Source organism: Epinephelus moara, chromosome 6, assembly GCF_006386435.1.
Source record: "Epinephelus moara isolate mb chromosome 6, YSFRI_EMoa_1.0, whole genome shotgun sequence".
In the NCBI taxonomy this organism is placed as follows: Eukaryota; Metazoa; Chordata; class Actinopteri; order Perciformes; family Serranidae; genus Epinephelus; species Epinephelus moara.
In genome coordinates this window covers 40,679,231-40,688,521 of record NC_065511.1, presented here as the reverse complement: position 1 = coordinate 40,688,521, position 9,291 = coordinate 40,679,231, and the positions used below count along the sequence as shown (strand labels likewise).

Genomic DNA, 9,291 nt, shown 5'->3' with positions numbered 1-9,291 from the left:
TGCCAGCATTTACTCTGGCGAATGGGTTGTCGAGATCTACTGAGGCGTATTCAATAATGGAGCAATTAATAAATTGAAGACTTTATCTCATTATGATACCTGTGTCTTATAATAAGAGGGTTTCTGGTTCAAACCCAGGGTGGGGGAGCCCTTCTGTGTGGAGTTTGCATGTTCTCCTGTGGGTTTCCTCCAGGTGCTCCAGCTTCCTCCCACAGTCCAAAGACATGCAGGTTAATTGGTGACTCTAAATTGTCCGTAGGTGTGAGTGTGGATGGTTGTCTGTCTCTATGTGTCAGCCCTGTGATAGTCTGGTGACCTGTCCAGGGTGAACCCTGCCTCTCACCCAGTGTCAGCTGGGATAGGCTCCACCCCCCTGTGACCACCAGCAGGATAAGTGGTTTTGGAAAATGAATGACTATCTTATAATTACAAGAAAGCATCTGCCCTGTCAGTGAATAGTTTCAAGGGACAGTTAAAGACTCACCTGTACAGACTAGCTTTTGAGTGTTAGGGAGCGATCACACCGAGATGAAACACTAGAAATGCGACGCCAGTAAAACCATTATTTTCCTATGATACGGCGCGTCTGACTGGCGTTCAAGCGCCTTTTTAGATGGCCGTTTTTCCAGCGTCTTTTTAGACACGTTTTTAGACGCATGTAGATGCTGAAAAGTTAAAATATTTTCAACTTTTTGAGCATCAGACAGCAGTAGCTAGCGCACATTGAATAAGCGCTTCCAGCGTTTCAAGCATCTTTGAAGCGTCTGTGTCTCTAGCGTCTCATTTCTGTGTGATCGCCCCCTTAGGCCGTATCCACTGTTTTATATTCCGCTTTCTGTTGTTCTCTCAGCTTGTCTACCTTATTTCCACTGGCTCTGCAGTGCCATGTGATCATGTTCTATTTTTAATTTTATTTATTTATGTATTTTATTACTCTACATGCACTGACCTTGCATTGCCATATGCATTGTGTGTATGTTTTCTTGAATGTTTCAGTTGCACGTTTGTTGTGACTGATTAAACTGTGGTTTTATTGTTTGTACTGTTAAGCACTCTGTGTGCGCGTACTATGAAGGGTGCTATATAAATAAAAGTTTACTTACTTACTTACTAAATGAAGGTGGAAAGAAATGTGAATATAATCAAGTTACCACAATAAAGACCCTGTTATTTTGAGCTAATATTGACGGGTGTTAGTTTTGAGACCTTGCCTTTAAAATTATAAGCCACAAAATTGCAAAATGCGATAGTGAACCAGCACAGTTATGTGTAAACGTCTATTTTTTTCTTCCTTGTTGTTGATGTTTTACAGTAAGTGGACAGAAACAGACGTCTGCTAATGAATGCTAACATTGCTGCTGGAGTTGTAAATTGGCACCTGTTTGTTTGCTCCTCTGCCCCCTGGTGGCCATAAAAAATCCCTTGTTGCCGCTTTAATTGTGATTTATTCTTGAACCTAAAATAGGGCACTTCAAGGTCAATGCACAACACACCTCATTATATCAGATTACTTTGGGGACTTCTGCATAAACTGCAGCCCACTTAGCTCCACATATATGAACAGAAAATATCAAAATAATTGATTAGCACCTTCCATTTGTTCGTTTCTCAGCCTGTCCTCTACCTCAGCAGGATTATGATTTTCCAGGCAGCAGGAGGAGGAGGAGGAGGAAGAGGAGGAGGAGGAGGTGCAGGTCTTTAAACACTGCCCTCTGCTCAGTTTCTCCTCTCTTCACCTCCTCTGCTCGCGGCGGTCGGGACGAACACAAGTCAAAGCTCCTGAGTCGCTCCAGCTCTGAGAGGCTGCTGAAGGACCTTCGGTCGGAACACAGACACAAAGATCCACCTGCACCTGCACCTGCACCTGCCCGGAGGCTCCGCGAGGACACGAGCAACTTCTGCAGACATACACCGACAGCTGAGCCTGAGGAAGATGAAGTAAGAAAATCTTTTACATCATCTCTCACATTTCTTTGCCTTTATCCTTTGTTGCGCCGTGGATAATACACTGGCTCCATCTTTGATCAACCTTTTACTCGTTTTGAATCGTTTAATTGTTAATGATCCCAATTGAATAATCATCAATCATAAGGAACACGTGACATGTGTGTTATTAGGCGGCGCGTCCAGATCTTAAGTAACAGTGACAGCATCTCAGCTGCTGCAGCATCACTGAGTGTTTCTGCAGACATGATGGACAGTGGTGATAAAGTACTGAGGTCCTGTATCAAAGTTAAATTAGTGATGTTCCAGAATATAAAAATACTCCACGTTTAAAATAAAAGTACCATTAAAATGCAGGCTCCTCATAGTGTTCAGATTGGCTTCTGTCAGAGTAATATTACTGTATACATTATGTGAATGAATTATTATTGTTAATGCATGAATATGTAAGACTTTTGCTGTTGTGGCTGGTGGAGCTGTTTTAAGTGTTGTAGACACTGTTGGCTACTTGTTGATGCTTTTTTGTGATTAACTTTTATATTTTATTTTCTTATCTTCAAATATAAACAAGCTTAACACAAGCTAGCACCATGCATATCATATACATATATTAATTATATGTGTGTCAGTCCATCAAGCTTTTGTAACTGTAAGAGGAGATTTCCAACATAGAGCCAGCATCTTTTTGGCTGCAGTGATGCCCGTTAGGAGAGCACGTCTGTTCAAACATGTTTTTTATGATTAAAGTTTATTGAATTTCAAATTTCTCACCAACACTAAACCACCTCAAATTGGAAAAAAAGGAAAGAAAACTAACAACAAGCTCCCTGAACAACACCAGACAGAAGACAGAAAAAATAATGAAATAGAAGAACATGTGTATTCAAACATGTTAAATTTAAGGAGGAGGTATCATTTCACAGTAGCGCAGTGGGAGAACATGGCACATGTACATCACACATCAGATAGACTAGCTCACACCTTGCTCCAAAAAAGCCTCACATCCTGGCATTCTCAATACATATGCATGAAAGTCCCTGTAAGTCCATCTGAGCACAAGGTGCAGTTCTGAGACGATGAATGAGTGAGGAAGGTCCTATGGATAAAATTGACACGAGTCTGCTGGTGATCTGGGGCCGGTTGCACAAAACCCCTAAAGTTAAGACTTTCCTTGAAGTCCTGGTTAAGGTTTCCTCAAAATAAAACTGGTTGCACAAAACACCCTTAAGTCTACTCCTGAAGGCTAAGTGTTTGTTTTTCTCCTTGTCTTCGTCTTATACTTAAGGAATCCCTGGAACAAGTTTATTGTGACAAATGAGAGGAGAAGAGTGTTCTGATTTTACACTTCAGATTTGACTGATTAAATTTTGTCGCACTTTCTTCCTACAGTCGTTTTCTGTTTTCTGTTTTTTTTAGCGATCAAATTTACTTCATAGTTGTGCTTTCTATGATCGTAATCCTCTAGAAGTATTATCTTCTCCTCCTCTGACCAATGTGGTTTTCTTGTCTTCTTTTCCTCTGCCATTTTTTTCACCATCTAATATAAGCCGACTTTGTGAGATGAAATCAGACATCACAAAGGTGACTCCAAACAAACAATCTCCATGGGAAGTTTTATTGCTATAAAATCTCCGTCAATGCAGTGAATGGGTTAACATTTTCCTCAACAAAGAAAACCTTTCAAGGGATTTTGTTCAGCTGTGTCAGCTAAGGAGAAATGAAACTCTAAGTGTCATACTTAAAGAAAAAACTTAAGGTGTTTTGTGCAACCAGTCCCTTGGTTTTTAGCATCAACAGCAACTCAGTCCTTACATGTATAATGGAGAGAGCTTTATATGAAATACACCAAAAGATTGATTATAGTTGAGAAAGCAAACCTTTTTTTATGCTCTTGTTGGAGTATAAGAGGAGTGTTCCATGATATTCCAGATGTTTTCATCGTGGGTCGCAGTTAGAGATACAGAAAAAAGGATGAGCATGGTAAATTGTGAGACAGACTTAAAGTTGTCATTAAAGTTGTGTAGCCCGTTCTCACCTTGAATGTTTGCAAAAGTATGGACACCTTCAGGTCTCCAGACCAGGCGTGAAAGTAAGATCCCCCCCAGTGAGGAGAGAATAGTAAAGATTGGGCTATTTTGATGCCATGAACTGTTAGATTCTTTCTCAGGAAGACGGCATATTCACAAAAGACAAAAGCTGTCCTGGTTTCAAAGGAACAGCTGAGAAAATTATTGCTGAGCTCTTTCTTGAAAACATTTAAAAATATGTACTGCAGCTCTCCTTAGATTTATATTCACACAAAGGGACTTAAATACCAGACAGTCTTAGCTGCTGTTTCAGGAGGTTAGGACCAGGAACTGAGGTCTCTTCCTCTCCAGAACAAACAGACCAGGTGATTTAAACAGGTAAAAACCCAGAATAAAGCTTCACGTTTACTAATCAGTGCATCTCCAATGTTCTTGTCTCAGAGGGGCTGCTAACTACGGTGGCTAACTCAAAAATTACAATGTCCCCATCTAGAGCCAGTGTTTGGTTTGTCTGTTTTGGGCTACTGTAGAAACATGGCGGTGCAACATGGTGATCTCGGCAGACGAGGACCTGCTCCCTATGTAGATATAAACAGCTCATTCTAAAGACCGGTTCAGACCAATGATTCGTGATGGGAGGAAACCGTTTAAGAACTTTGCATAGAAAAGTTGCAGCGGTGTGAACTGGCTGGTCTGAGCTGCTCGACTCAAGCCGGCCGATGGTGTCACCTGCACCCCAGCTGGTTAAATCACTGGTAGCTGGTTTTAGAATGTAAAGCATGTTACCTGTTTCTACAGTCAATCAGCTGAAGTGAAGCCCACTGGTCAAGTCAAAATGAGTCAAAATGTTCGCTTGCTGCGGCATGTACGTGGCAGGCTGAGCCCTCTGTTTCTGTCCTCAAGGTGTGCTGGTGTCAGACTGTGGGTCACTGCTGCTGCTTCCTGTATGTGCTTTAGTCAGATAGTGTGTTTGAGTCAAGGCAAGGCAGGTCACTGTGGATGCTCACCCTTTACTGAGGTTTACAAAAAACAAAATCAAGGCAAGACATTGCAACTTTATCTGTGTAGCACCTTTACGTGAGGCTACAATCAATATTTTTCAGATTTACTGAGCTGTATAGTCTCAGCTCATAGGTTTTCTGTCTGGTCCTCAACTTTACTGTTCTGGTTCACTCTCAGCGCTCTCATAGTGTCATTTTCCAGCCCAACTGGCAAAAAAAATGTTGGCATTGTACGTTTCAATACACCACAGATAGGTTCCATTTTTATGTTATTAAGTAGGTTATATTTAAGCACAAAAACGACTTTGTTACAGCTACGAAAAGATCATGTTTTGGCTTAAAATACCCAAATTTCAAGGCACTATCCCCGCTGAAAAAACTAGCTGCTAAAAAACACCCAAATTTGGTGTTCAAAAAGCTGCTGGAAACACAGCTAAATCACAGCTGGTTTTGTTGTTTGTTGGTTTCAAACAGTGGCCTGCAGCTTCGTAGGCGTCTCACCTCAGTGTCACGCTATTCACCAGTTCACCACCCTCCACTTCCCGATGACAAAGTCACCTCATATACTATATCACTTTGGAAACATTAATATGATACATATGAAATATAACATACATGGTTTGCAGAAATGTACACTAAGCAGATTTTTGATCTCAGAACCAAATAAGATGAAGCTAACCTGGAAATCCAGATGCCCCGCCCCTAGCAAATTCGAATTTGCTCTGCACGGGGATGTGGCCCCGACGAGCAGAGCCCGTTGAATCGCCATCGGACCAATCAGATCAGTCTATCTGACAGAGGCGGGCTCTGGGCGGGCGTAACATGATGAGGACAACACTGCGCTGTAGGAGTCTAAAAGTAAACAGCCAAGATGGCAGCTGCCGAAGGACCGTGTCCATTCAATTTAGCTTTGGAAGAAACGCTAAGCCAACTACACTTATCTTGTCCCATGAGAGAGGAACAGAAGACTGCCCTAGAAGCCTTCGTTTCCAGGAAGGACGTATTTGCTGTTATGCAAAAGCATAATACATCAGTTAGCCCCACTGGTCGGCAAACCAATGGGGCTTAGTGCAATGAATACGTCACCTTGTTTGTTGCTGGCTATCGTGCTATCCAATTGCGTACGGCGGCATTTAATATGCCTCAGTTAGTGCCGCCCCCTGGGTAGGAAGGGTGCATCGGTGAGGGCCAGACTAAGATGAAGCTGCTTTTAGCTATAATGCAGCACAAGGTTAAAGGCAACGTCCAGATGATCTTAAACGCATCCCAGCTTAAGCAACTTTAAAATTTAAATGTAAAACTCAGAGTCCTTTGATTAACTGATGCATGCACTGCACTTATTGAGTTCAGGTTATCTTATTACTAAACTATACCTGGACATTAATTGTGTTTCGGGTCGTTTATTTTATTTATTTACTTATTTTTTTTAATTAAATTTCTTTATTTGAATTGATAGAGGGGATGGTGGATGGTGGGACGCCTGATAAACTGCAGACCACTGTTCAAGACCAACGAACAACAAAAGCGGTTGTTTTTTACCGAGACTGCGTTTCCAGCGGGGATTGTGCCCCAAAACTGTGTATTTTGAGCCAAAACATGAGCTTTTTCTAACCACACAAGTGGTTTTGTGCCTAAACCTTACCACACGTTAACAACAGTGTTGTTGAAACGTGCATTTTCTGCTAATTATAATGCAAATATAATGTATCTGTGATTTGTAGAAATGTACAATGCCAAGATTTTCCTGGCAATTGGTTGAAGGGTGCAAAAGTTTATGCTCTGTTCTCTTAGTTGTTGTTGCAGCTCTGGTGGCAGCGTTCTGACTGTGCTGAAGTTGTTTTAATGGTCTTTTTTGAAAGAGCAGATAAGAGGCAGTTGCAGCAGTCCACCCTGCTGGAGATGAAGGCATTAAGGAGTTGTTCTGGACATGAGACCTCTAACTCTTACTTGTCTGAGATGATAAAATGCTGGTTCAGCTCAGATCTGAGTCCATTAAAACACTGCTGTGTCTTCATACTGCTTGCATCAAACTGAGCTGTTAGTCTCTCCCCCTGGTTACAGCGATTTCTGTCTTGTAGAAATAATTATAAAGGGACTCATTTCTAAATTTCTTATCAGACACCTGTTCTGATTACACATGTAAAGGGGGTGACTCTTCAGGTGGTGTGGTTTTAACTCTAATTAGTTTTGGTTTCTCAGTGAGTGACGGTGCAGTCGGCCCTCAGTGGGGGCCGCAGGTCATGCAGGTCACTGTGACTGCTGCACAGTTTGGTTATACTAACAGAGGGTGAAGCTCCTCTGCAGCAGCATCAGTAAGTTTCCTCTGAAATGTGACTCAAACTAAATAATGAGTTCAGACCTGAGCTGTGTTGTTTTTTTTGTCACCCTGTCTGAGGTATAAGCCTTTAAAGCTCACAGCAATTCTGCCTAATCAGCTTGCGGCACGCAGACTGCAACACACACACACACACACGCACACACACAGAAATACATACACACAAATACACACACTTGAGTTTTATAACTTATGGCTTTTGTCACTTCTTTAAAAGTTTTGCCCCGTGGCACACACAGTCAGCCGCTCTCAGCTAATAAGACATGGCTGCTGCTGCTGCTCGAGGCCGACTGTTGAATCATTCCTGTGAACTTAACGTCTCTCTCAGCACTCAGTCATGCTGTATGGAGTCCGGAGTCTCTTTCTTCCTCTCTGCCACTCTTTTCTCTGAGAGGTCTCCGTTGCTTCCAGCCCTCCCCGGCTGCTCCTTGCTTCCTGTCAGAGTGTGTCTGTCAGGGGGGTTCGGGTTGCCCCTGGAGATGTGCAGAGCGAGTCATTCGAGGTGGTGCGATGTGGGACTGGTGGGTTAGTGTGATGGAGGAGCTGCAGAGGGGCAAAAGGGTAACGGCAGCGGTCCTTCGCTGTGAGAAAGCAGAGGGGTACAGCGCAGGGGAAGTTGACCCAACGATGGCTCAGCGAGTGGTTCTGCACCCCATTCTCAAACCTGAAAGACGGAAGAAAAGAGAGGCTGTGCTCAGCTTTATGGGGGTGTGTGAACTCTCTGAGGCTGCGTCCACAAATTCCATACTAACATGCTATTTAGTATGCTAAAACAGTATGTCTGAAAGCTTAGAATGAAACCAACAGTATCAATCAATCATTTATTTGTCGCATGGAAGGTAAAACCCATCAGTTAACTTGTTCACTGTAATTTAGTTCTTGTTCACGTCTTCTTACATTGTTGGCTGCTGCTGTATAATTATCCATGTTTCTGGATGGTTTCTGGTGGTGGAATGATTGAACTGTCCACACATCCCGACCTCAACAAGGCAACGGGAGCAATTTGGGGTTCAGTGTCTTGCTCTAGGATACTTCGACATGCCAAGTGCAGGAGCCGGGGATCTTTTGATTAGTGGACAACCTGCTCTACCCCCATTTTGCATGGAGCAAAAGATACAGCGATCAAATCTACCAAGAGGAGAAGACACCAAACTATATATGCCTGTATGTCCCTTTGTTTCACTGCGTGTCCCCTCTCTAAATTTGGAGGTTTTTGCGGTCCGTAAACACAGCGCAGGCGGAGCTCTTGAATTATTTTTTCATCAGCAGCAGTTTTAGATCCATTCTGAGCTGATCAGATCAGAGAGGAGCAGCTGCTGCAAGTGAATGATAACATTTAGACCTAGCAAAATGAATGATTAAGTTTCACTTTAGTTTGCCTGACGTTTTGCTGCTCCGTCTGTGCCTCGAGTACGCTCTGTGCTCAGACAGTTTGGTGCGATAAAAACCAAACATGTATGTATATATATATATATATATATGTATGTATTCCAATCGCGCTCCTAATGAAGCTCCAAAAATAGAAACAAAAATCTATTTGTGGCGGCAGATGTTTTAATGGCAAAATTAAATGAATGAATGAATGAAATGAAATACAAATGGCCATTTTGCGTTTGAAGTATTTCTTAAAGCCGATCAGGTATCAGCCAGATGTAACTGATCACCCATAGTGTCTTCATCAATGTCATTATAAAATTTAACGTTTTGTTTATTCATTCAGTCACAGCCAACTTAATTTTTAATGATAGAGGGGATGGTGGGTAGTGGGACGCCTGCTAAACTGCAGACCACTGTTCTAACCATACAAGTGGTTTTGTGCCTAAACGTTACCACACGTTAACAACAGTGTTGTTGAAACGTAAATTTTCAATGTGTCTGCTAATTATAATGCAAACATAATGTATCTGTGGTTTGTAGAAATGTACAATGCCAAGATTTTTCTGGCAATTGGTTGAAGGGTGCAAAAGTTTATGCTCTGTTCTCT

The 9,291-nt window shown here is 42.2% G+C and overlaps 1 protein-coding gene across 1 annotated transcript in view; it reads left to right on the top strand.

Moving 5' to 3' along the window:
* Positions 1-1,775: 1,775 nt before the first annotated feature.
* Positions 1,776-9,291, top strand: part of bcan (brevican) — a 39,633-nt gene continuing 32,117 nt past the window's right edge. Inside the window, exon 1 of the mRNA XM_050046665.1 lies at positions 1,776-1,938. Within this exon, the coding sequence (XP_049902622.1) occupies positions 1,934-1,938 (5 nt within the window). The 5' untranslated portion in view covers positions 1,776-1,933. The remainder of the gene's footprint in view (positions 1,939-9,291) is intronic.